This window comes from Syngnathus floridae, chromosome 8 (assembly GCF_059516105.1).
Source record: "Syngnathus floridae isolate MCC-2025c chromosome 8, RoL_Sflo_1.0, whole genome shotgun sequence".
In the NCBI taxonomy this organism is placed as follows: domain Eukaryota; kingdom Metazoa; phylum Chordata; class Actinopteri; order Syngnathiformes; family Syngnathidae; genus Syngnathus; species Syngnathus floridae.
Window position 1 is genome coordinate 7,378,732 of NC_142420.1, and position 27,164 is coordinate 7,405,895.

At 41.0% G+C, this 27,164-nt stretch overlaps 1 protein-coding gene and 1 long non-coding RNA gene across 3 annotated transcripts in view; one reads left to right on the plus strand and one right to left on the minus strand.

Annotated features, from left to right (window-relative positions):
- Window positions 1-319: 319 nt before the first annotated feature.
- Window positions 320-27,164, minus strand: part of LOC148394300 (uncharacterized) — a 31,116-nt gene continuing 4,271 nt past the window's right edge. For both annotated transcript variants that reach the window (XR_015859708.1, XR_015859707.1), the window contains exons 3-5: window positions 17,084-17,209; window positions 4,302-4,390; window positions 320-1,569 (exon numbers count right to left, since the gene is read on the minus strand). This is a non-coding gene — a long non-coding RNA (uncharacterized LOC148394300). The remainder of the gene's footprint in view (window positions 1,570-4,301; window positions 4,391-17,083; window positions 17,210-27,164) is intronic.
- On the plus strand, window positions 5,007-8,994 carry pcdh8.1 (protocadherin 8, tandem duplication 1). Its single transcript, XM_088383199.1, has 4 exons — window positions 5,007-7,410; window positions 7,486-7,556; window positions 7,778-7,911; window positions 8,458-8,994. Exons 1-4 carry the CDS (start codon window positions 5,065-5,067, stop codon window positions 8,790-8,792), a joined length of 2,886 nt encoding a protein of 961 aa, XP_088239325.1. The 5' UTR covers window positions 5,007-5,064; the 3' UTR covers window positions 8,793-8,994.

Below are 27,164 nucleotides of genomic sequence, written 5' to 3' on the forward strand. Positions count from 1 at the left end.
TTTAACCCTTGTGAGCCAATTAATCGTGTGAAAAGTCAGATGTAATGACACCTTTGTAATAAGCCTTCATTTAAATCTTAATTAAAGTACTTGATCACAGTAGGGGAAGTGAAACTGCTACTTCACACAAAACTTGTTCTGTTAATTAATTGTATAACAAAGTTTCTGCTGTGCATATGACAAACTTATTCAAGCCTAATAAAAATAAATAAAACACAATTTTACAGTGTTTTATAAAAGACAAGTGAGTCCAAGTCTTCTCAGGGAACACTGAATTTCTTAAAATCATATTTTGTATATTTAATGAGTTTTTCAATGCAACCATAAGCCCAAATATGTCAAACGCTCCCAGCTTGCATGCTGAATACTGGAACAGTTTAAATGTGAGGAAAAGCCACCATCATAGAAAATTACACATATTTTATCTAAAATTATCCCGGAATCTGGGCAGGAAAACAAAACTAGGGTGACAATTTGTCAGCAGTAGGTGCGACATGTGGGACACACTCCAAAAGGTGGGCTTTTGAGACATTTGCTCCCTGTGGCATATGCCAGGATTACTGCTTCCACTGTCAACAAATGCTTTCCCTCCCTCGTTGTCTGCTTGCTTGGTGACTGAGTGGGTGGCTGAGCCGGATGTGAAGGTCGCACTATTGGCCTTCAAAAAAAAGAAGAAACTGACAGGCTAAATCATAACCCACCCATCCCAATTATTATGACTGTCAAAGCAGTATTTTTTTTTCTTTAATTAAAATCACCCCTGTAAAAGAACAGATGGGCCAAGCTCTTCATCCGCCATAATGTTCTTACTGTCACCACACATGCATCTTAATGGAGCCGTGATCTGCATTAATCACATGACTTAAAGTGGCAAACAGGTATCACTCCTTTGTTAGCCTGGCTTTGTTTGCCGTCAGACCTCTGGTGACCTTGTTGTGATGCACTGCTCGGGGAATAAACACTCTCGATGTAAGCTGCTGGTTTTAATCAGGATGCCGTTGCCCAAATGAAACTGTTAATTTAACACATAACATGTAATTGCACATTGCACAAATGAACCTTTTATATTGCACAATATAAAATATGTACTACAGGTAAACCGCTACTTGTCTTTTTTTTTTTTTGGGTGACTAGATTTAGCATTGCCATGGCACACTGCAAAAAATGACAAAACACACAAAAATGGTAACTGTGTCTCAGCTTTGGATGATGCAATATTTTCCGCCACAGTTTCCACCTGGCTGCAGAGATTCAGTATTTTCTGGCTTCCCCCACGTTTTTAAAATATGAATCACCTCTGGACACTGCAGTACTGTATTGAACTCCGCAGTCTCCATTTTGCTGCAATGGCCTGTTTTCCTTGCCGGGCTCAGTTTTGAAGCACATCAGAGGTGAGACAAAAAAAAAAAAAAGGTAAACATTGACTTACCCTCCTTGAATAAAATTTGAAACAATAAACCAAAACACACATGCTAATGTTGACTTTCCATGCTGTTTTGATTTCGCTCAGTATTTTCACCCAGGCTCCAAAGGGATGTTGTGGTCCATTTTCATGCCGCCCCCAGTATCCTATTTAATGAAATTCAAAATGCCAAAAAATAAACCCACATGCCAATGTTATCTTCAAATGTCTTAGCACTAAATACACTACACAAACTTCCGTTTATAGGATTAACAAAAATAAAGAATTACAATTCAGGGGGGGTCTTCTGATTGTTTTTAATCTACTGTACAGCTGCTGTTGTTTTGGCACCTTTGCCACATTGATTTGCACGTGAGACGTATGATCAGATTAAAATGTGAATCCTCTTACTGGCAAACAACTAATTTGGCTAATAATTCTGTATTAGCCACAGACTCATCATAGCCATCAAATCCTGGATTTTCAAGAAGCAGTCAACGTGGAGCTGTTGAACAGAAAAACTCCACGTGTCTGGTAACGAGACACAGGAGTAACTTACATGCTTTTTCTTTTACAGCTGTGGCTCCGGGTTGATACATTCATTCAGACCTCATTTAGAGAAAGAGGGAGGCTAATGTAAAATTAACTGAGATCGAAGAAAATGAGTAGGCATTAGGGATCATGTCATTTCCTGTGATGTGTACGTGCAAAGTCTTGAGTGGTGCGCTTAATAATGCCATTACCAACATAATCATGCAACTCTGCTTGATTTAAAACAACAATGTGCAGTAATATGACCTTCAGCTTTATGCTGCTTTGTAATAAGGAGAACGGCACAACCTAATTTAAGTGTAAAATATCAGTGGGTCAGCCCGGACACGTTTTGTCTTGCTGTCTTTGCCTTGTCGTCAAACACCAATTGTTGTTATTATTTTTTATTTAATACATTTATATTATGATGAATATTCATGTAGAGGCCTCAGTGCTAATGTAGAGGTGGCATTTTAGTGCTAATGAATGATAAACCAATCATCAAATTTCATTTAAATGTTCCAAAAGTATCTATATACAGTATTTATGGCTAATATCTTTATATTTTTGATACATTTTGTATGATGGGGTGCTAAATTTGGGCTGAACATTTTTCTTGAAATAAATAAATAACTAAATAAATAAAAAAATGAAGTCAAATATATTTTTTTAATTAATTAAATAAATAAATATAATGTCTTTGCTGTTGTAGTTGTTAGCAATACACATCATTCATGGTGTAATATTGTTAGCGCTAAAAAAAAAGCTTCTAAATGTTCTTTTTATGATTATAACATTGGTGGATTTTGTTATGGATGAAAAAAAAATCTAATTTGTTTCAGTGAATTCATGCCTTATCATAGTAAAAATGATTTACTTGAAGCATGCTGACTTCCATCCACCATTGATTGTTGTATTTAGTACCTTTCATTCTACCATTCAACAGCTGTTTTCCGTTGAAATGACATCGAAATAACAATAAAAGCAGTTTATAGTCAATACATCCACATCAGATCAGCGTCGTTTTTAAAAAGAGCAAGAATTGTGTCCTTTTTGCACATTATCTGAGAGAAGTAAATTAGATTTTCACAATCAGCTTGCATAGTACCCATCACCTGCATCTTCACCCTCTCTTAGCACCTCTCACCTCACTATCACAACCATCCCTGTGCCGTCTGTTTCTCCCCCTCTCTTTATTGTGTGCTTTTTAACACCTTGCTACCCCATCGGGGGCGGCTCAGACAGATTTAACGCAAACATTTGCAAAGGCGTCAAGGGCCCTTTGAAGGGCCGAGGATGCTTTTTAATCAGCGTGGGCTAATCACCCATATGCTTGACAAAAGTCTGCTTGACTCATGTTCTTTTGCACGTTCACGTGGGTATGTGTGTGTGTTGGCTTTTTATTCTCTTATCACCCTTCAAAAAAAAAACAAAAAAACACCCCAACCTGTTTTTGAGAACTATTGTTTGAATTAAATGTTGATTTATTAAATTGCAGATTAATTACAGGCCAATTAACGCGATGTGTACGGCGCAAACGACACTTTTGAGGGCTGAAGAGCTGCATTAATATTCCTCCCTTGCTATTCGAAAGAGGAAGACAAAGGCACATTCTTGCTCATCCTTTATATTACACTCACACTCTGTTTGCACAGAATGATATGAGTCGCAGAGAGGTTGAACTCTATGAATGTCAAGAAGTGGATTTCTTCTCGTGAGCATCAGCGATGATACAAAGCTGAATTTTAATGTGGAAACCTTAACTTTCCTCTTTAGTTAATCGCCTAACTAAGCTTTTTAAAGCCACTTTGCTTTTGATTCATGAGTACGCGTTGGATTATTGAAGTTTATTGATTACTTCTGAGGCTGTCGTTGGGGTTTAGTGGTGAGCACGCACTGCGTTGCTTGATGATATGCAGGAGGGCTGCTGAATTAATAGTTTTAAATAATGGAACACAGCAGAACGGTGCCAAATACTGTCAGCTTAGTAGTAAACATGAAGCCAAATCATCTTCTACTAAAATGATTACAGAAGATTCAATCAATAATTCAATGACTAATTAATATTTGCATGAGATATGATGAGAATTGCAAGAACCATACTTATTGGGTGGACTTTGAAAAGAGCTTTTAAGAGACGAGGGAAAAGATGGATGTGCTAACAGCCATCCATATACAAACAACTTGAGGTTAACTTTAAAGGTTCTACTCGATTTCTTTGGTTAGATTCTGGTTATAATGCGTCATACTGAGATGCTGGGCCCATTTGACCACCCACCCAATATGCTATCTGGCTCAACAAAGGTTTATAGCAGTCAAAAAGCTGTCATGCAGTTGTACTTTTACATCAGATAATTGTTGATTTGACCTGAAAGCTTCTTTGGCAGCCTCCGCTCCCTTTGGGTGGACCGCTGCCAGGCCATCAATGGATGGGTCAGTGCACATTTGCATAGCAGCCTATGAAAACACACACACATGCAAAACACTAACGGTGAGAGCATGTTTTCTGTTCATGTTCAACAGCATAATAGAATTTCAGTGGAATCTCTACATTTGCTGGACACCTGCAGATATAATGGAAAGCAGTAATCAATACTTTTGCATTCATGAAAGCTATTCATTTGACAACATGTTTATTGTTGTGTTGTTGTGATGTGGAATAACACTGCATTACACACAGATGTTTGTATTTCACTTCCCTTAATAAGGTAGATGAGAAGGTCAAATTATTAGAAACGGCTCTAGTGTGACTTATGGCTACAGGTTGCTGCACTAATACTTCTTTTTAAATTAGTACTTTGTACATCAGTAGAACAAAGTCTGAGGAAGAAAAATTGATGGTGGTAATAATGAAAAATAGTAAACAATTACAAGACTACTTTTGGAATGATAAGGTGGCAAAAGTTAAACATTTGCCTTTCAAATGGTAAGCAGCAGTTGGTCATAAGACAAAAGTGCCCCCTTTTGTTGGTGTGTGGTGACAGGCCATTGGTGGATGGGTCGGCTCATTTACATACGGCCCAGTTTATAGTCTGCCTGTAAGTGTGAAGCATGCACTTACACACAAAGCTGAGGTCTGCTCAGGTCATTTGTGATTTACATGAGTAGAACTTTTTTTGTTTTTTAACAAGATGGCAAGACTTGCTCACTGCTGCTTCGTGCTGGCTTTAATTATTTACAAGGTCCAGTGCACGACAACAAGATACTTCACCTACGAGGAGGACGCACCTGGGACAGAAATAGGCAACTTATCCCGAGACTTGAAAATCGACCCCGCCGAAGGCCATGACACGTCCTTTCGCTTCATGCAAGAAAACAACTTCTCGGTAGTGTACATGCGGGAGGCCGACGGGCTCTTGTGCGTGGCTGAGCTCATCGACCGCGAGCTGCTGTGTCCTCGCACCCCGCGGTGCTTTGTCACCTTTGACGTGGTGGCTCTCTCCAATGAAAAGTTTCAGCTCATCCACGTTGAGATTGAAGTGCGGGACATAAACGACCATGCTCCTGCATTTGCCCGCAATGAGAGCACTCTGGAAATCTTGGAGAATTTGCCCCTGGACTCTCGCTTCCCTTTGCCTATTGCTGTTGACCCGGATGTGGGTGAGAACTACATCCAGAGCTACAACATCTCCCCCAGCAGCCACTTTGCCGTGGAGGCGCATGAGCGGGAGGATGGTGTCAAGTTTGCCGAGCTGGTTCTGGTGAGGGAGCTGGACCGGGAGATGGAGGACTCCTACCTGGTGGAGGTAACCGCAACTGACGGAGGCGTGCCCAACAGATCAGGCTCCACGACGGTTCGCATCAAGGTGCTGGACTTCAATGACAACGGGCCCATTTTTGAGCATGGCTCACTGAAGGTGGAGCTTAATGAGGACGCTCCGGTGGGCCACCGTGTGGTGCGGGTGCACGCCTTCGACCCTGACGAGGGCGTCAACGGCGAGGTGATGTACGCCTTTGACGGGATCTCGGCAGAAGCCGCCCGCGTCTTCCACATCGACCCGCACACCGGCGACGTGACGCTGAGGGCTCGTGTGGACTTTGAGAGGCGTCGATCCTACGAGCTGCGTGTCAAGGCCTCTGATCTGGGCGCCGAGCCTGCGTCCTCCAGTTGCAAGGTGTCAATTGACGTGGTGGACGTGAACGACAACGCGCCTGAGATCAACATCAAGCCCATGACCGCCAGTGCAGACAACGTGGCGTACATCACAGAGGCTGCAGCCGCAGAGAGCTTTGTGGCCCTCATCAGCACCTCGGACCTGGACTCTGGCTCCAATGGCTACGTGCGAGTCAGCCTTCTCGGCCACGAAGACTTCACCTTGCAGCAAGCCTACGGGGAGACCTTCATGATAGTCACCACGGCCACTCTGGACCGGGAGAGGATCCCTGAGTATAACCTGACTATTGTTGCTGAAGATTTGGGCAGCCCTCCTTTTAAAACAGTGCGGCAGTACACCATCAGGGTCACCGATGAGAATGATAACGCACCTCTGTTCAGTAAGTCGGCGTATGAAGTCTCAATCATAGAAAACAACATTCCAGGCTCTTACGTCACCACCGTAGTGGCCCGTGATCTTGACCTGGGCAAAAATGCAAAAGTCTCCTACAAGCTTCTGGAGTCTGACGTGCAAGGCGGGTCGCTGGTTTCCACCTTCGTGTCTGTAGATTCCCAAACGGGCTCTTTGTACACAGCCAGGTCCTTCGACTATGAAAGCATCCATGAAGTCGAACTGGTCATCCAAGCGGAAGACAAAGGGTCCCCCTCACTTTCGAGCACGTCGACAATTAAAATCCGAGTGGTGGACCAGAATGACAACTACCCGTATTTCACCTTCCCCGTGTTGTTTAACGACTCCGCCGATATCCCGCTGCCCTTGAACGCCCCCGCTTCCTATCTGGCTCTGCGCCTCTCTGCCGAAGACACAGATGACGGCGTGAACGCCGAGCTGTCCTACCACATGTTACAAGGCGACCGCAAATTATTCAGTGTGGACAAGGACACCGGGGAGATCACCCTCAAACAATGGCTGAAGGCCCAAATCGGGGACATCCTGGAACTGGTCGTGGTTGTGAGCGACCGCGGCCGTTCGCCACTCTCCAGCAGCGCCACCGTGCGCTTCGTGGTCACTGACACGGATCCCGACGAGGACCGAGCCGTGGTGGTCTTGCGTTCAAGCGATGAAGAAGGCATCGTGGCGGGCTTGGATGGCTCGCTGGTGGTCATCATCTTGCTAAGCGGCGGGTGCGCTCTGCTGCTGGTGGCCATCGTGGCCGTGGTGGTCACGTGCAAAGTGGGCCGCGGCCGCTCAGGGCCGTCTAAAAGGGAAGGCCGCCACAATTTGTTTGACAGCAGGCCGCCCCCCGGGTCCACCCACGGTAACATATACACTGGCTCGAGAGGCTTCTTCCTGGAAAGGACCTCCTCGAGTTTGGATGACTCCTGCTCGTATGAGGAGAGAAGCAACGACTCAGAATCAAAGGTGTCTTTTTCACTTCTTTAACAAAATCTGTACTTTTCTTGTATCTAAAAGTAAAACTCAACTTTTTTTTTTTAGGTGTTTATTCCCTCGAAGCAATTCCAGCCGTCATCTATATGGCAAGCTGACAAATATTGTTTGCAAGTGAGGTAAGTGTCACCCAAAGTTGCAGGAACCACTTTGTTCTTGGTACATGGATCTCTCAAACAAACCATCCCGCTAGAAGGATTTATTTTGGCTCCGACGCACTAACCCAAAACTCCTTCTCCATGTGTGCAATTAGGTTATCGGAGGTTATATTAGGGAGGCATCAATAATCAAGCTAATGTGTTGCACTGATGGCTCATGGTGACCCTGTGCTGATTTGCAGTGGCACGACCAACACTGACCAGCTGAGCGTGAAGGACAGCGGCAAAGGGGACAGCGACTTCAATGACTCGGACTCGGACGTCAGCGGAGACGCTGGCAAGAGGAGTTTCAGCACTTTTCACCCAAGACTTAAAAGTAAGTCTTTTTTTTACCACTAAGTAATATTTGACAGAAGAGCTACGTATTTAGATATACGACAAGAAAAAATTCTCGCCTAGTGAACCACTCAATCAAGTTATTGTTATATGTATATAAGAAGTAAGTCAAAATTTGTATTACAGTGTTTTGCAGTCTGCATCAACTTTACTGCATCATACTAAGAACTGTTTCTAAAATTTCAACCCTCTTACATAGCTAAAATAGTAACAATTTAAAGCCAAGTGAGACAACTATGTAATCACACTTTAACAGCAATAACAGAGACCCAAGTCATTACAATACTACAAAGTACAATTGTAAGATGAATTAATCCTTGCAATTTTATACTGGTGTAATTAATATGGGCCAAGCATAGACACTTACTGGGAAATACAGTACAATTAATAGTCCTAAAAAGTAATCATTATTATCTCTTCAAAAGATTATTGGATCTCATTAGAGTAAGTGTCCCCAATGAACCGTTGGGTGAAACACACGCATGTAAGAGCCAAACGAATCCTTATTTCTTTCACTCGTCTTTAGGTTCATCCAGCACCGCTAACAGCTTAGCGGGGGATTGCCAAGGCACCTACTGTGCGATACCGCAGCAGTGCTTCAGGAACCCCAGAGACTTGGCGTATGCTGTCGGCTTCTCCCCGGAAATCCTCTTCAATGATCTGAATGGCTACACCCACTCCTGGAAGGAGTCTGGCTATGCGACCAATCCCAAGAAACCTCATAGTGGCGGTGTGCAGAACTACACGGGTAGAACGGGAACCCTTCCACCTTACCTGTCTCAGGTGCAGAATGACCCTAAACTCCACAAGCTAAATATTGTAACCGTGGCAACGGAGTCAGAGGTCGCGACTATGTTTTGAGTTTTAACCTCATGTGAACTGTGAATACTTGTAAAAATTTGCTCGGTGTTTATTAGCATTTGCTGATGTGTATTTGTATATATTTTTTAGTGCGGCTTTCCCAATAAATGTGTGATTGTAAAAAAAAACTCTTGGAGCTTCATTCATGTACTTGTAAATTCTCATTAGGAGTTACATCAGAATCAATATATGTTTAATGATGTGCTTTTACGATATGTCACATAGATCCAGTAGCTGTCCTTGTTTAATATGCTGAGACATGTTCCTCTGAGTCTTTCCTCCTAAAACTGCAAGCCAAAAATAAAAGTACTATTTTGAAAAAATGGCTTCTGAACATGGATACAGGGTGTTTGATGAGTTTCCAAACCATTTTAAATTCTATTATATGCTCTACAAAACCAATTTACAATTTACATGACCACCAATGTTTGGACAACACATTGCAATGCGTGTCCTCCTCCGCAGCACAGCTGGAGTTCTTTGTAAAGGTGTTGGTGATAAATTTCTTGAGATAATTTCTGCTTTCTATCATTCCTATCCTGATCCACTATCACCTTCAAAGGCCTCAAAAGATAAAAATCAAGTGGACTGAGATCACTCCACAGGACTTGCACCGACCAATCCAAAGATCTGGTAACTGCTCATCTTACCGTAAACACATATAAATACAATACATGTAAATAAAACAATAAACATATATAATATAAATATATCAAAGGCATGGTGCCCCATTTGCATTCTCATTTAGCACGGACTGCAAACAAGTCATTTCATATTGGCTTTAAAAAAATGATATAGTCCATATTCCTCCCCAAAAAAATACTATATAGTCCAATTATTCTGTCACTGCATATAATTCACTTGTTTCTTCACCTTTCTTTGTCATACTGTTCCATCATTACACAAGATCACAAACTGAAATGTGTTTGTTTTCAAAACGATGGTAGTCAAAAAATGCTTTTCATAAAACTGTGTTTATGAAAAATATCTTGATTGGAAATTCATAGGACAGCCTGTACAATATGAATAAACATTCACTCATGCCAGATTAATCTAACAATGGCAAGTTACAAATATGTAGAATAATTCAAATTAATCCTACCTCATATCAAATTCAAACTGAATCCTGAGTGATTGAAATGAATGAAAATGGCACTAATCTGTTCTAGACCACCCCCAACAAAAAACAAATGATAACGTTCATATAAAGAAAGAAGACCGTGACAATTAATTTGCTTTTATATGAGTCATTTTTCCAAGCAGATCAATAACATTTGCCTGTGATTACGGTTGTGTGCTGTCTGCTTGTGTTGCTGCACCATTTGTGTTAAATTGTTTAAAGGTTCGCAATATCTGTGGCACTTTTTGCTCCAAACCACAAACTAACTTGTGAAATTTATAATTTGGGGCAATTGGGGGTCAACGCATTTGCATCTCTGGAATTTTTCATAATTATTCTTTCCTGGTTGGCTACAAAATGTCCTTCTTATGCCTCATAATGAAGCACTCAGGGTCCAATTTAAATTCCGACTAAAGGTACCAAATATGGTTCCTTGCTTCATCAGAGATAATGATGGTTTATATTTGTCGGTCCCGCCTGCACAATGTCCTGCTCCGTTCACCAAATCATTAAGAAAAGAGTCGAATTGAATCAAGGAACCTCAATTACGTTTCACTTGTCAAACCCGAGCAAATTCCCTTTTTCAGATGAAACTCCTGCTGGAGTTTGCTAACATGCAGAACTCTTGTCCCAGTTGGATTTGACACGATCAAGACGGCAGTCAGTGATGATCAGATGGAAAATCTCATGCTGCTCCATTACCCGGGAGACGGCCTTTGAAGACTCCCAGGTTACTCGGCTGAGCGTCTTGCATGCAAACGAGGGCGGGGAAGCGCAAGAAGGAGCCATTATATGCCAGAGGTAAAAAAAAAAAAAAAGAAAAAGCTGCAGGCTGCTGTCACTCTTCCTTGCCATCTTTTATGTCATTTACATTTGTGTATACAACTAGGAGGCTGACGCCGCCATGGAGGGCAAAAGTGTAACGCAGAGCTGTGGGTGTGTTGACGTGGCTCTTTGATTTACGCAAGTGAGCAGCCAAGAATAACAACATATAACGTGCGTAAAAAGTGGCAGACTTTAATCGTAAGGAATCCTCAATCTTAATTTCCCACTTTATTTATTTTATAGATTTTATGTTGACTTTAACAAAAATCCGAACAATACGACATCGCTGTGTTAACGTTTGGACTTTTTTGCGTAAAATTCAAATTTTTCAAAACATTTTTGTAAATTATATCACAACTTGGTTCATTTAAGGTCAACTCCTATCAAAAGTGGGACTTCTCGAACATTTTTGTGTCAGTTTGAGACAGTCTTCAAATCTGCCTTTGAAAAAAAAAAATTGTGCAATAATCCGCAGAAATTTTTTTTTTCTTGTATAACTACAACTGTTACTCATGTAGGAATCGCTTTTTGTACTCATCTGTCGGCTGTCATTAGACTGCTCAGATGTACCTAATGTTACGTCTGGTGACTGCACGTATAGGCGATTTAAAGATGGCTTTGAAAACCCACAGAGTGTGTGAGCGTGTGCTGTCCTCATTATCTTTAAAGGTCACTTCCAAAAGCCGCCTGCAAGGATAACGAGCATCAGACAACCATCGTCACAAATGACATGATAGCTATCTGAGGGCCACTCCAGAGGAGATAATCATCCCCAAAAGTGCTGCCAAGGACCTAAAACTGACGACACATTCAACCATTTTGCTTCTTTGGATATGAGTAGGTGGGGGAGGATGGCGAGGAAGAGGGGAGGGGGGGGACTGAAATGGGCAGTGAGTTGCCTTTCATTGGTATAAGCATAAATAAGCAAGAAGAAGATGCTCTTCTATCTTTTGATAGCAGTGATAAAAGCTCGGATGGAGAGGATTAGTTGCCTTTTTTGGTGTGTGCATGAGGCTCTAAACAAAGCTCCCACGCATCAAGGCAATATGCTTCATGGAAATACATCTTCAGCGTATATATTTTACATCTCCTTCTGCGCTTCCAGCATGCAAAGTTGCTCAGTTATTAACTCATCCAGGCTTTGAAGGTGTATTCAGGGCACATTTATATGAAAAAAAAAAAAAGGCAGGCAATAAGAAAGGAGGTCAAATTTGTGCCCTCGGTGACGTGCGGTCATCTGACAGATAGCCGATTTAACACAGAGGGAAAAATGCATTTATCAATCAATACAACGCGCTAGCTTTCATTATACACTCCTTGTAGGTCAAATAGTAGCGCACTGACCTGTCAAAATGAGCCACGGGGTTGCGTTCATCAACACTTTTGCTATGAAATGTGTGTTTTTTTTTTTTTGTGTGTGTAACCAAGTGCACCTCGCATGAGACAGTTTGGGTACGAGTTGCCGTTTCACGTCGATAAAACTCCATTCATAACTAATTGTTGCCATTTTGTTGTCACAACAGATGCAGCCACTTAAAAACCTGGAGTCTTTATCTTTGTATGGAATGCCAAGGTTTTTATGCTCAGTGCTGTTGAAAATTAAAAAGACACCATTTGTTCCAATGCGACTTCTTTAGTGTAAGTGAATATAAAAATGATACTCTGTCTGCTTTACTCATTTTTTCTACTCGACAAAACACATTTGTCGGAATGTTGTCTCTTAGAATAAATTCCGATCAACATATGGCACAGTTGTGCGAACAAAATGGGTTAGGGTAACGCAGCTGTCTGATGGTGATTTTGCAAATATGCTCAATTTGTGCGCAAAGTACAAACGTTCCATGTATTAGTAAATGAGGCTCATTGTATGTAATGACTTTCCTCGACCCATGCACCACCTCTCGACAAAGTTTCTCAGAAACTGTTTAGTACTAATCAGCCGCTAACTGCATACATCCTACTGTTTACTGTTTTACATCAAAGACTGCAGTGGAAAAAAAGTCATTAAAACAAAAAAGTTCAAACTTTTCCACAGTACTGTATGCACGCTTGGTAGGAGTTAAGGAGCGTGCACAGCCTCCGCAGTGCTTAAACACGCACACTCTCGATCACCTGACCCGAGGCAATCATCCTTCCAAGGCAGAGCAAACGTCCTAAATGAAACAGCAAGTCATTATTTAGTGCTGTGTGGCTCAGCAGCTTTGCTAAGCCTCGTACACAGACTGCCAAGTGAGAGGGAAACAGGTATCTGGGCTCTCCACAGCGGCGTTGCCGGGCAACCGGCACACAGATACCACTGGTCAAGAGACACTCGTGTGGCATCACCTCTCTTAACGGCACACGGTGACATTTGTGCTCCTCACTTTTTATAACAAATTTGCCAAGCGGTGACTTGTGTCACAGTGACTTGATTGTTTGCCTGTATTGCGTTGTTCATTTTCACAGAGAAAAATAAATCTGAGCTAAATTTGCAGTGACAGAGCAAATATTTGCATTTCTCAAATGTCACTTGAAAAAATAATATTTTTATGCTTCTACTAAAATCCTGTTCAGTATCCATCCACCCATCCGTCCGTCCGTCCGTCCGTCCGTCCGTCCGTCCGTCCGTCCATCCATCCATCCATCCATCCATCCATCCATCCATCCATCCATCCATCCATCCGCTATTTAGTTATTGATCCAGATAGCTTGCTATTTAAGCTAACATTTCCAAATCAGCTGAATTTACAGCAGTTGCTTCACCTCACTACTATTGTTTTTTTTTTCATTAGCAGTTCAGAACTTTGATGTCACATAGCTTGGTGTCTAACACTTTGTGTCGTTTAGGTTTACAAACAATGCACTAAGCATACAGAGCATGACATCCAAAGCAGAATCCGCATCAAACATAATGCATTTAAAAAGTTAATAATACATACATAAATTACTACTAATGTGGTATTTTGGCATTTTACAATGGTGTAGAACCGGACGGCATTATAATAAACACTATATCAAAGATGTTGTCTTTATCATTTGCACACATGTATGTATCAAGTATGTAGGGAGAACATAAAATAATTACATCATGTATGGAATACTTTTATGTTTGCCATGTCCTTGCAGTCACATAATGACCAAAAGAATAAACTAGGAAGTGGAAAGAATACAAAACAAAATTACTTTTGATTATGAAACTGTCTATAATTAAAGCTTTCACAACGCACGATTGCAGCCATGGCACACAGCTATTCTTAAATAATTACTCGGAGCATTAGTGGATTTTATAAATGACTCAAACTGGGCCACAGAAGTGAAAATGTCAGCATTCATTAATTATGAATTCTCCAGGTGATTTAAAGGGAAGCTGTACGCAAAATAAATAAATAAAATACAAATTGTGCAAATATGCCCTTTGAAAAATCAATCTACATTCATGAACTTTTTAGACTTGGCTGCAGGATAGAAATGCTGTATACTGAACAAAGACTTTTATCACAGGTGAGAAAGCTTCAGCTCTTTTACCGCTAGGGGGCAACGTTTTGCTGTGAGTCCCCCTCCTCTTTCACCCACCCACCCCACACACACACTTGCACAGCAGAAAGAAAGCACCTCAACTCACACTTTCTGAATGCAATTTGAAGAATGTGATCAAAGAAACTAAATAGCAATTTATAGAGCATTTCATTATAGTTCATTAGAAAGAGGATATTTCTCTCTCTCTCCTGTAGAGAAGAGTCATTTCATGAGCTCTTGCTATTACGCAGGGTCACTTTATTTTTTTTAATGGAGTTCTGTTAAACGTCCCCCCCTGCGTTCCTACGTGCTTGCTATTTCAAACGAAGCTTGCAATTGTGCTGCAAGTTCTCCACACGACCTACCTCATCCTAAGTGCTAAAAGCGGCTGGATGGTAGAAACTAGGTTTCGATTTCGGAAAGCTTTTGGGATCTGTGGCACTCCTTGGGTGCCTTGCATTCATCTGTCCATCCTTGTTCTATAGTGCTTGTCCTCATTAGGGTTGCGGTTGAAGTAGAGCCTATCCCAGATGAATATGGGTTATAAAATGGATTGCCTTAAGGGGACATTTGTGTGCCATGAGAGATTGTCAAGCGAATCCAATTTTATTTAATTAGTCGAAAAATAATTTGTTGACTAAGAATAAATATCCTTATTTGATTATCTATGCCAGCAACCTATAATGACAGGCAAAACAATTAACGGTACACAATTAAAACTTTTTTTTTTTTATTCTGGGGAAACTTAACTTTTGGTCCACCGTAGTTTGTGTAGTTGGGTTTACCAAATGGAGCATAAATCTTTACACTACCCACAAAAAAATGAAGTACATGCTGCTTTCGCGGTTGTGCATCAAAGTTGGGCAAACCCCCAGTAGGGACCAGAACGGGGTGGCTTTGGTACATATTTACACAAGTGATTGTCAAAATCTGGGTTCACGCCTGCCGCATGAGAATGCTAAGAGCGCATGGCTCCTCTCTTTTCAATTTTCTTGGTGAGAAATTTTGTGTACACAACAGATGGTTTGTTAGTGTTGTGTGATTGTTTTTCTTATTTGTCTTTTTTTGTCCGTGCACAATGTAACAGCAATGTTGATAATTGGCATTTCTTTACGGTATTGTGCATCACTTTTGTGTTCATTTTTTTCTGCGACTGTCAAACTTGGGAGCCCACAAATCAAATATTTTGCTGTCAGACTCTACGTTTGCTTGTCTCTCAAGTGTACTTAAGTGACCAGGAGAATTCTGGTTCAGCGTAGTGGCACGGTTTCTGAAACCACATGATTGTTATTTCTTTTTCTTTCTAGGAAGCATAGCGCACAGAAATACTGTTTTGATGTCAGAAAACATCCACACTCTTCCATTTGTTGTCCACCACATGACCTTTCCCATAATGTGTTGTTGTTATTTGACGACAGATGACGCATTTGGGGTGCAACATCAACAAATTACGCAGACTTCTGCAGTGGATCTTTTTTTTTTTTTTTTAATGAAAAAATGTCTGAGAAGGAAGAAATATTACCCCAGCCCAAATTGCAAAGGCCTCATAGCTGGCCGTGACCAAAAGGGACTCCTAAACTGGTAGGGGCAAGAAGAGGGGAGCTGAGTGGAGCAGCTGCCGAACTAAAACTTAAATTTGTCACACGGACAATAATCACAGACATTTTTTTTTTTTACATTTGACCCGTTGCTGAAGAGCATGGCGTGCTGAGTGCCAAATGTGGAATCCATTGAGTGTTAATGGACAATAAGGTTTTGTCGTCTTAGTATTTGTACTCTGTGCAAAGACAATAAAGATGAGTCTAATCTAGAGTATGGGTGTATAATTTAGCGATTTTTTTTATTTCAGTTCATTTTGGAAATGTAGATAAGTACTAATACTTGCAGGCCCTTATCGCCGAGGATTATAAATATTTGGTCAAAATTTTTTTTGTCTTAATTCAAAGACAGAATGAACTGAAGTTGACTTGTTGAGTTGTTTAACTGAAGTCAACAACTGTTGCTGATGTTCAAAACAAATCAAAAGGACAACAATATTCCCCGTTTGTGAAATAGAAATGTTGATGATAAAAGTGAGACGAACATTTCGTAGACACAAAGCCTTTACAACTTGAAGAGTAAGTCCACTTGAACTGTTGAACCGTTGCACTCAAACTAGCAATGGTGTCCGCGCTTGTTATGCCTGAAGGTGATATCGTAGGCTTGAAGTGCTCGGGCGATAAGCAAAAGCCTTGTACCGCGAATTATGGGCACTCAGAGAAGTTCTTTGTCGCTTGCAGTGCACAAATAGAAAAGTGAGATTAAATGCGTTCTTTATTTTAAAACCCCTTTTCTTACGTGATTAATTAATCGACATTAACGTACGATAATTGGCCGCATGTACCCTTGCATTCCTTCCTTATCACCGACAAGCTAACCCAAGCTCACGGCCGAAGCAAATTAATATTTTCTCTTCCCATTTTTTTTTTTGTTGCTGTTGCAATTAATCATATTCATGAGGCGTGAGACACTGCCGCCGCCTAATACACATTACTATTGAGCTTATTTACAATGGTGGCCAGCAAAAGAAAAAAACAAAAAGGAAAAAAAAAAGGGGATAATTCAAGATGATCTGTTATTACGACATCAACAACAACACAGGACGTCTGCATGGGCGAGCGGGCGTGTCGCTTTTGAGCATTACATCAGCAGGAGCAAGGGAGACACGGAATAAAAAACCATAATAAATATAAATGACCCCGGCCCGTCCTCTGCTTTAAGAGTTCTTTGTTATTTGCCGTCTGCGTGAAGCAATGAATGCATCACTAATGAATTTAGTTCATCAGGGTGGTCTGCATCGTTTGACCCCTACCTCGTCTGTGACTTCACGCGGGAGCGTTTGGCTCCAGATGATGATCAATCGGGGCGAAGGGAAGAAGCCCGTTGTCTACCGATCTCCTTGGCGAAGGCGCCTGCCAAATGAAGCTGCGTCCTTATCCTATATATGGAAAGAGCAAATTAGAAAGGGAGGGCGAGACGGCGAGGCCAGCGAAAAGGCGAGCGCGGGATAATAAGTTGCATCAATCAGTCTAAATGGCTTGCTTATGTAATTAGCTAACAATGTTTTGTTTCTCCAGTTCCCCGAAGTTATTAGTGGATCACAGTTAACCTTGAAGTAATTGGAGAGGCCTGCGCCGATGTGGGCCCGCGCCGATCCGTTTGCCACTGACACGCCATTCCTCTTCTGTGGGTGACTTCCCTCCTCTTTCATGTCGCTACAGTATTTAGGAATTAGTTCCTGTCACTTTACTGTACAGCCTAATGCTAATTGCTGCTGAGATATGTGGGTTAGTCACATCCCACTAGGTGGCATCCCGTCGTCCTCGCTTCCTTCCTCCCTGGCATTAACATGACTGAGGATTGTCAAAGCTAATAACACGCTGTTGCCGTGGTAACGCGGGGAGGGAGGGTGCACAAATGACGCCCTCGATGGAAATGTCATTATCGTGGGTATCGCCGCGGCGACTGGCGTTTTGGAGTTCATGAATCATGTGCAATTACACATGCTGTGCATTTGCATTTGCTTGGTTTTTATTTAGTCCAGCTTTCACTCTGACGCACTTCTATTCATAGATGCGCAGGGGAGTCTCAAAAAGCTTTGCAAGTCAAAATTAGGGCAATTTTCCACGATTAAACCACACTTTGTCTGACTTACCAGAAAATTTGATTTTAGTGACATTTTATTTTTTTTTATTCTGTCAATCGTTTGCACCACTTTGTATTGTGAAATTCAAATAATGAATACATAGGGAGCAAAGTAGCTCATATTTTTTGTGTGTTGGGGCGGTGGAGTAATCGAAGCAGAATTTTTGGGGTTTAACTATTACTTCCTCAGAGGTCACTGATACATCAAATCTGCAATTTAGTCAAATAGTGGTGTACAAACTATGGCTCGAGGGACATTTGCGCCCCAATGTCCGATTTTTGTGGCCCGCAACATTTACTGAAATTAACTTTTGACAATTAAGGCATGCAAACATCAGTTATGTTGCAGTCATCACAGTGCATGCAGGATTGAAAAGAGTTTAGGTGACAAATGCTCTCTGTTAAAAGAAGGCTGTCTATTCATTGACTTAATGAGCAGAAAAGTTAAATAAAAAAATTAAATAAAGAAATAAAAATAAAAGCCCAATCTGTTCGGGGAACATCTTGAAGTGTTTGCTTTTCCGCAACGCTTCGCACCGTTTTGTCCCATTTTAATTTCACACGCCTCCCTAAAAACTGTTACGTGCTCTTTAATTTTCTGATAGTCCGTCGTCTGTTTGCCACTTTGCTGGATAAATATCTCGCTGAGAAGTTCATTTAAATGAATTTTCAGACGGATGATTGGAGCGTTGCCTACTGAATCACGTTTTCAGGCAGAGATAAGAAAGGATAAGGAAAGAAGTGAAAAATGTTCTGAGCTTTAATGTCACTTTTGCCATCTCAGTATCTAACCTTTGAGTAATTCAACACACATGAATGGACTACAGGGGTGTATTGAGGCAAGCTAAAGAAAACATTTACGCTTTTGTCTTTTAAAATAAAACGTTTTTATGATTTTTGTGATTTTTTTTTGTCTGGTAAAATTGTGTCATTTTTAAAAAGGATATTTCTTGTAAAATGACTATTATTTTATTGTCATTTGATCTCATATTGTATTTTGTAAGATTTTTTGTGAAACTGACTTTTTAAAAGATCTAAATATACAAAATAGTCTGATGTTCTTGTTATTAAAATCTTAATTTTAAAACTTCTTATAAATTTTCCTTATGATAATTGGACATTTTAATTACAAATTAAAACTTTAAGTTTGAATCAAAAGTTTAAGATGGACTTTCCAATATTACAATTTTGTCCCCCTCTGGACAGAAAGACAAATCTCAGTCACAAAAAGTATGAATGTTGAAATAATGATACACTTTAATCAATCCACTCACAAATGTACAAAGTACGTATATTGTGAAATGTGGGCCTGTTTAATTGAACACCAAGATGATGTGCTCACAGGACTCATAACTTATTGTAATTATTGTTTATTGTACCTTCGGCCTTCTCATGAAAAAGTATTTCACGACTGTACTTGTTGGCCTCGTTGGAATAGAGAAATAAAGTGAGTGAAATCGAATTCGAAATCAAATGAGGTGAATGATTTTACCGCAGCAACCCTGACGATCTCTCACACAACATATACAGTGCTATGACTATACTGAGCAGTCCCCCACGCCCCCCAAAGTGCTTCGTTTGTTGTTTTCTTGGTGTGGTCAGGGGGCACAAAAGCTTTGTTGACTGGCAGAGGATCAGAGGCTGGGGGTCACATTAGACATGTTGACTCCTTCTGTCAGAGGATGAAGTTGTAAATTTGAGCTTGCAGGAAATGAAAGGTGTGGCGGCGTGCTGAGAGCAGACGGCGGAGCGATGTCACCTTGAGTGAGCGCTGCTCTCGTCTAGACTGGCAGCTGATATCGGAGGATAAACTCCATTTTGACCTTGCGTCACAACAAAAACAGGGCGGGGGGAAGAGCTTGAACAAAACAGAGGGCAAGAGAGGGGAAAAAAAATGCATTTCAAATATTATTGCTCCAGTCAGCTGATAACGCCTCACCGATAACTGCACTGCACTTCATTGAGTCTGGGGAATAATGGATGGCCCCGTCGTGATATGAGCACCGTTATTAAAAAACGGACTTAAACGTGTCGTCATTAACATTCAGAAAGTAACGTGCGCAAATGTGATTGATTCCCGGTTGTTTTGGTGGCTAGCACAGGAGCATCAGACAACATGACCTCCATTATTTCCACCTTTGAAATTGCATTCACTTTGCTCTCCCCCGCCTGCATTCATTTCTCCTGGGAGGAGCTTTTATTTTATTTTATTTTTTTTTCCCCTTCCATCTCTTCACTATCAGTCGTGTGACTGTCCAACTCTATGTGGGACAAGAAAAGCACCCCTCCGTGAAACAAAATGGCACACATGATATTTACATTATATATATTTCTTTATTTTCCCACCGATAAACTCTTTATATGAAAGGGTTTAAACGTTTATGTAGAGGTGGAATTTTGTGCTAAATTTGTGAGCTTGCTATTGTTCCTACTTATTCTGTGCTAAATTTGTGAGCTTGCTATTGTTCCTACTTATTCAAGAAATTAGAGAATTGCCTTTTTGGTTTGGATGTGGAAAACCATTAGCCGCCTACAACTCTAAGTACACTCACAGAATCTAATGAGATCACAAGCAAAATAATTTGCCTTATCATAATACTGTTTTGATTGATATTGTCAGAGAGGTTTTTTTTTTAAATAATAATAATGTTTATTATTGCCGTCCCTAATATTCTGCTTATTTAGCAAAAGATGTTGGTTTCAATGTGATGCAGAGTCCGTTTATAGTTAGATAGCTTATTTTGTATCGGTGACCATTGTGAGTTTTCTGATGATAAAATGTCAAACCAAATTATGATATAATGTCCTATAAATTTCATTAGTACACATGAATTATACTCACAGAATGACACAATGTATTTTGGCAGTTTGGAATTATATGAAATGTTTAGAATGACCCCATGGTTCAAACCACATTGCAGCAATTTTACAAGAAAAAACACTTCTATGCAACTTTGTAGCTCACCACCATTTACAATAAAAATCACATCCATTTAATCTTTAGTGAACCTGACATGCATGTTTTTAAAATGTGGTTGGATCCAGAAAAGAAAAATCATCCGACTTTGAGGCAGACATGCAAACCACCAGTTCACTATGCTGTCCTATATCAAAGCTATTAAAAAAACAGTTTCAGAACAATTTTAGATTTGGGAACTAATTATACTGCTCCTTTTTGTATCAAATGCTCCAAAATCCTCTTGAGAGCAGACATAAGGCTGTCAAGATGTATTAAACGCCCACACAGGCACTAAAGCGTAGCATCAGCTTTTTCCTCGTATAGCCGGGAGAACTCATGGCTGTGAAACAATCTTACTTCCCCAATAGAAGTTCTCAGCGTGGGTCCTCCTTATGAGATGGACATTTGCCGCTTGTCGTTGTGAAGCAGAAGAATGCAACTTTGTCTGCAGCTTGACTTTGTCCAAGGGAGTTGCTCACTAAATTGCATCCTTCACTTTTTTTTCCTTTTCTCCTCCAGCCGTTCACCGACTTCGGGTCAATGACTTTGACAACTTCCAAGTCGATGCCATGATTGCTTTTGTCTCCTGTTTTGTGTCCCTGCCATCTCATCAATGCACTCCCCCCCCACGACACACACATCCTCGCAGCTCCTCACACACAGCTGATGCACATGCTCACCTCTGAAAGTGACAAGCCTCGGTGGGAAACATGAATCAAAAGCTCATCTGAATGAGATTGTCATTATTTATAAACATGTGTTGCAAAAAGTGGGTGTGAAATGTTAACGGCAGTCTGTTGGCCAAGCTAGGTGACAGGCTGATGAGCACTAGAGTCTAACAGGCCGAGACATGAGGTCATTACCGAGATGAATAATCAATGAAACTCTCGGAGGGTGAGTCTTCCTTACGGCTGCAGAAACGCGGTGTTTCCAGCTCAGGCCATTTACAATTATATGACTAATTTGCAATAGAGGCGCCAGCTTCTTTAATAAAACCCACTCTGTTGGTAAATAGTATGGATCTATAGCTGTGCGGGCCTGATTCCTCTGACAACAGCTCTCATTTGTAACTTCTCTGATAAAAAAAAAAAAAAAAAAAGCACCGATAGTTGAGTTGGCTTGCTTGTAATGTGTGTCAATCTGTCTCGTTTCTGTTAACAACCAAAGTGCATTCATGTGTTGAGGTCAGTGTAAAGATTGCCTCTTTCATTTCATTAAACCAATCAAGCCCAAACAGAAATGTTTTGTCGTTTAGAGTGTAGCGACTCTATGATTGTATACGCAATAAGACTAGCGTGATTGAGAGTCTGGCTCGTTGGTAGGACGGAGTGTGTTGTCACCTCGGCTGTGTATGCAATCTGGCTAGGATGCAAAAGAAGCTTGGTCATGCTCGGTGTGCAGTTTTGAGGACAACAGATTGTGGCTCAAATGCAGGTTGCGCGATGCCTTTCTCGGAATTTTTTTTATCAATTAGTGGCAGGAATGGGATGGGGAGATTGCCATCTGGGGTGGGGTGATAGAAACCGGAGATGGGCGACGCGCTATGATCGTCGGAATTGGGCACTTGTGTTGTCACTTTTTTTTTAAACCAACAAGGCCACTGTCCACATATTTCGATTTAACAGCTCAAAAATGGGTTGAGGGCACTCGCCCTCAGAGCGAGCTGGCAGTCGTATATATATATATATATATATATATATATATATATATATATATATATATATATATATATATATAAATAAATAACCTAATTGACTTTTATCCAAGATATCTGCAGTTGCCCTTTTCAGTATCTATTAGCGCCAGTTTGACACTGACCTTATTCAAACCTTCAAACGTGTTCAAATCTGTGTTGTTGGAGTTAATTCTCGAAAATTGTACGACAAATTGTGTTAGAAGTGGACATTCAATTTTTCCCTCCCAAAATCACTTTGTCGTTTCTGTTAAAACTGCAAGTATGACCTAAGAGTGGTTTGGTATGGTTGTTAAAAATAACAAAAATGCCCATCCCTCATCTGCCCTCAATTGGGCATATATATCTGGTATCAATATTGAATCGGGACACCACTAATTGGGCATAAGACTTGGAAGCAGAGGCAGAACTAAGGCAGCTAAGAAAATTGAGAAGATTCAGAAACAATGTAGGATTATCCAAATGTTTGATTGACAGGTATCACCTCTTCTAAATTTAAATAGCTGCATTGGGTCTGCATTCTCACATATGCCATCAGGAATGGCCATGTTTGATATTGAAGTTTATCCTAGTGAGGGGCGTGGCTTTGTCAGCGAGTCCGTGTTGGAAGGATTATAGTGAATTGAGGCTACATTCAAATCTAAGTATGTTTGATAAGATTGACCTTCAAAATTCTGTTGGGTGTCCCTTTTTAGATGTCACAATTTACATTGATTTTCTTAACGGATCATAGCTCAGTATTAAAAAGAACAAGCCTTTTGATTTTGATTGCTATCAGACACAAGATGTCTGAAGTAGATGAGATTGAAAGTCAAGCCGGTTTTGGTGATGGGATTATCAGCATAGATTCTCCTTAGAAAACTCATGGCTTAGTGCACCCTATTGGTTTTAAATGTCACATGACCACCCGTGTTCTCGTCAGTGCTCAACCACCCGCCACAATTTTCCGACCAATCTTCCTAAAACATTGCGCTATTATCATTTGATGGCAGGCCAAGAATCGCATTGCTTTTTTTTTTTTTCTCTGTGTGTTTTCAAGTACGACCCCCCCCTGCAATTTTCAGCATATTTTCCTCGGCGCCTTGACGACACACAATGCGCCACGATACTTTTGTTCCATTCTTCAGTTAAACATAGCAAATTCAAAAATGTCTTTTGCTAACCTTGAACATCAGATTGCATGCAACATTCCCAAGATTGCCTCTCACCAGCAGTGTTTGATGTGATGTGATGTGAATAGCATGTGAACAGTAGAGATGATGCAAGCAGACTGTTGAGCATGTACCTTGGTGTGAATTTGCATAACTCATTTATAGGGCACCTCCTTAACAGAGAGTGACACTAGTTATGTACTCAAAAATGTAAATTAGGCAGATGCGCATTGTTCAATTTTACCCAAAAAAACAACACTGAGATTCCTCTTAAAACAATCACACAGAGAAACATCAAATCTCTTCCGCTTGTATTGTTGCGAGTGTGAAATTTGGACTTGGAATTGAAACGTTTGAAAAATGGCGTTTTGACCCTTGAGGATTGGAATTTGCATGCAAATCCACAGCTGGTCGCTAACAAAAATAATTTATTCTACACGTCTCCTGATAACAAGGCTTATGAGATGCATGAGGCCTCTTTTGTTAGACGCACCGTCGGGCCCGCAGCTCTGTCTGCGGATGTGCTCGAGCGACATGACAAGTGTTCACCTCCGAGAATGCACCAAGCAACGGCTGCTGGTGAAACGCCAAAATCTGGTCCGGAGGGTGTCACCAGAAATGTCAGGAGAAAGTACATCTTCGTCCAATATGCAATATCCTTCTTCCGACAAGCAGCGAAATATTTAAATAGACAAAAAAACAAAAAGACAATCCGGCTCATTAGTCTTTAAAGTCTATGAATAGAATCCTCATAACAAAAAATTGGAGGCGGACGATTTCAAGGTTCTTCAAGGTTGCGGGATATTAATTTTAAAATGCTCGGCTCGTATCGATCTATCCATTAAATAGTTTCCAGATGGGAAGTAAAACAAACAAAACTATAAGAAGCCAGCCGATCGCATGACAAAAATATATAGTAATAATAAATAAATCATATCAGATAACAAATCAATAATAAATGAATAATATAAATAAATAATATTCAAACTCACGTTCACTTTACAATTTAGAATCTTCATGAATCTTTCCTGCGTGTTTACTCGAGAGTGGGAGGGAGCCCAAATTCAGCCGCGACAGGCTCTTGCTCCTCGGCTACGCTAATGAGGACAAGCGCGATGGAAAATGGATGGATGGATGAGTGAAATTCTGTCGAAACTGCCGTGGTGGCAAACATCGTCCCGCGACGCTCTTTCGGGGGGGCTCTCGTTGTTTGCAAGCAATCAATTCTGCTTTTTGGGCCCGTTTCAAGCAGGCTTTCGATCACTTTAATCTCTTTAAAGAACTCTGACCGGTTGTGTACAGTTTGAAGTTGGCCAAGATGGATCTGCAAGATTACATAGCCTCTTTCTGCTCGACCCATCTGACCTCTCAAGGATAGATAGCTACAACTGGGCTGGAGAGGGAGTACAATCGTTCACTTTCTCCTTTTGCCAGTCAAATCGCAACATTGAAACTCCTGTTCCGAATCTCAATGCATGCAATTGCCTCAGAGAGAGGATTGCTGTCACCCGGATGAGAAGGAGAAATGATTTGGGAACAATCTCATACATCATACCTTGCAGATCCTAAGACATGTTTCTGCTGCTCAATGTGGTTCTGGCTGCAGGATGTGGACAAGACATGGAAATAGTGTGATGTTGCAGCAGCACTACGGAGTCCAAATCGCCAATGAATCAAACAGACAAGATAAATGCGACACTGTACAGTGATGTGGGCCGACATTTTCTATAGACAAAAAAAGCAAACAGATCGAGGCTGTATTCAGCTATTGTGTTTGCGAAGGCTTTTAGGTATTGTGTGAAGCATATTCAAGTTGCCTCGTCTCTGAAATGTGCTATATAAACACATTTGCCTTGCCTTGTTTTTAAATCTGTTTTGCCTTGCTTTGCGTACCATTAGGTTTAATTTTAGAAGAGTTTAAAAAAACGACTACTGGCGTAATACTTGACAGAAATCGACCAGTCACCATGCAAAAATGCCCATGAGAGGCTGCGATCGAGCATCAGAGCAATTTCAGTGGACATTTTGTATACGCTTTCAGGCAACGCCATTGTTCTAGCAGAAAAAATTCCAATCTCTTGAAATTGTTTGATTCATCGTCAAGAGCTTCTGTGTTCAAACGTCAGCTAAAGCTTTCCTGTGTGGCGTTTGCATGTTTTCCCCGTGCTTGGAGGGATTTTCTCTGGCTTCCTCTCACATTCCAAAAACATGGATGGTAGGTTAATTAAGGACTCTAAATGGTCCGGAGGAGTGAAGGTCGAGTGCGAATACGTGGCTCGCAATTCAGAACGTACCCCCCCCCCAACTCTCACCCAAAGTCATCTCCCTATAATGAGAATAAGCCGCAAAGTCTTCAGCCTCACAAATCCTCACATTACATTTTTTCACATTTCATCTCACTCACAATTACGTTGTTCTTGTAATCGTTCAGTTTTGTTTGTCTGACCTGATATTGTGGTATTTGTCTTCTCTTCAGTGTGGCACTATATTGTCAACTGGAGCTAATCCTGCTTGCTCATTCTGGCAGTTGATCTCAATTTAACATAGAAAATCCCATTTGACATGATCAGAGCTTGACTGTATTGGTCTGGATGTTTTAATCCTGTTGGTAAGATCCAATAGTCTTTGACTGATGTCAAATGCCATGTATTATTATTATTATTATTGGTGTTGTTATTATTGCTCTTGCTATTATTATTATTATTGTTGTTATTATTGTTATTATTAAATCTGTTGAGAACAACTTGTTACTCGATACATCGGTTTACCGGGCTGCGTCGCTCCTCCTTCCTGTCGACAGCCATCAGTATTCCACTGTTGACTGCGCGACCAGTGGTGGGAGCAAAACCCGAATGACAAACAAGTTAATCTCACCTGCAATCAGGCCCCGGCTGAGCGCAAAGTGAATCAAGGGAAAGATGAGCCGAGATGTTAGTCAACTCCACTACGACGGAGTCCATTACAACAAGTATGACGTTACACACAGCGGGAATAATGTCTTTTTCTGTGAAATTCAATTTGTTGTGAAACAAGCGGAGCGTCCCAGTGTTTTACCGGCAACAGCCCGCAATTCATTTGAGGGCGGCGGCCTCATTACAGAGTTCGCTTTAAGACAAGCACAACAGCCAAAGCCTGGCATTGAGACATGGGTTATTTATTATGAATATGAAGCTGAGTTTGGAGTTCAGATCCTATTAAATAGTTAGCCTGTGTCAGAGCAGACACCGCTGTTGATAGCCGCCCTTTGCTGGGGTTTTAACATACACCCAATGATAATTAGCTTCTCTTTCTGCCCTTATCTCTTACCTGCAGAAATGGACATTTTATACAGTCTGCAACCCAGCCAGGCAAAGTTGATGCTCCCAAGAGGAGCGCCGTAGCCATGTTGCAGACAATGGAAATGAACTCAGAGACAAAGCAGTGGGTTGATTTAGATGGCGGCCAA

Bases quoted from the DNA above. Each gene is read 5' to 3' on its own strand.
- pcdh8.1 (XM_088383199.1), top strand. From the start codon at position 5,065: ATGGCAAGACTTGCTCACTGCTGCTTCGTGCTGGCTTTAATTATTTAC. The intron at 7,557-7,777 runs GTAAGTGTCACC...GCTGATTTGCAG, and splicing joins AAATATTGTTTGCAAGTGAG to TGGCACGACCAACACTGACC. The intron at 7,912-8,457 runs GTAAGTCTTTTT...ACTCGTCTTTAG, and splicing joins TTTTCACCCAAGACTTAAAA to GTTCATCCAGCACCGCTAAC.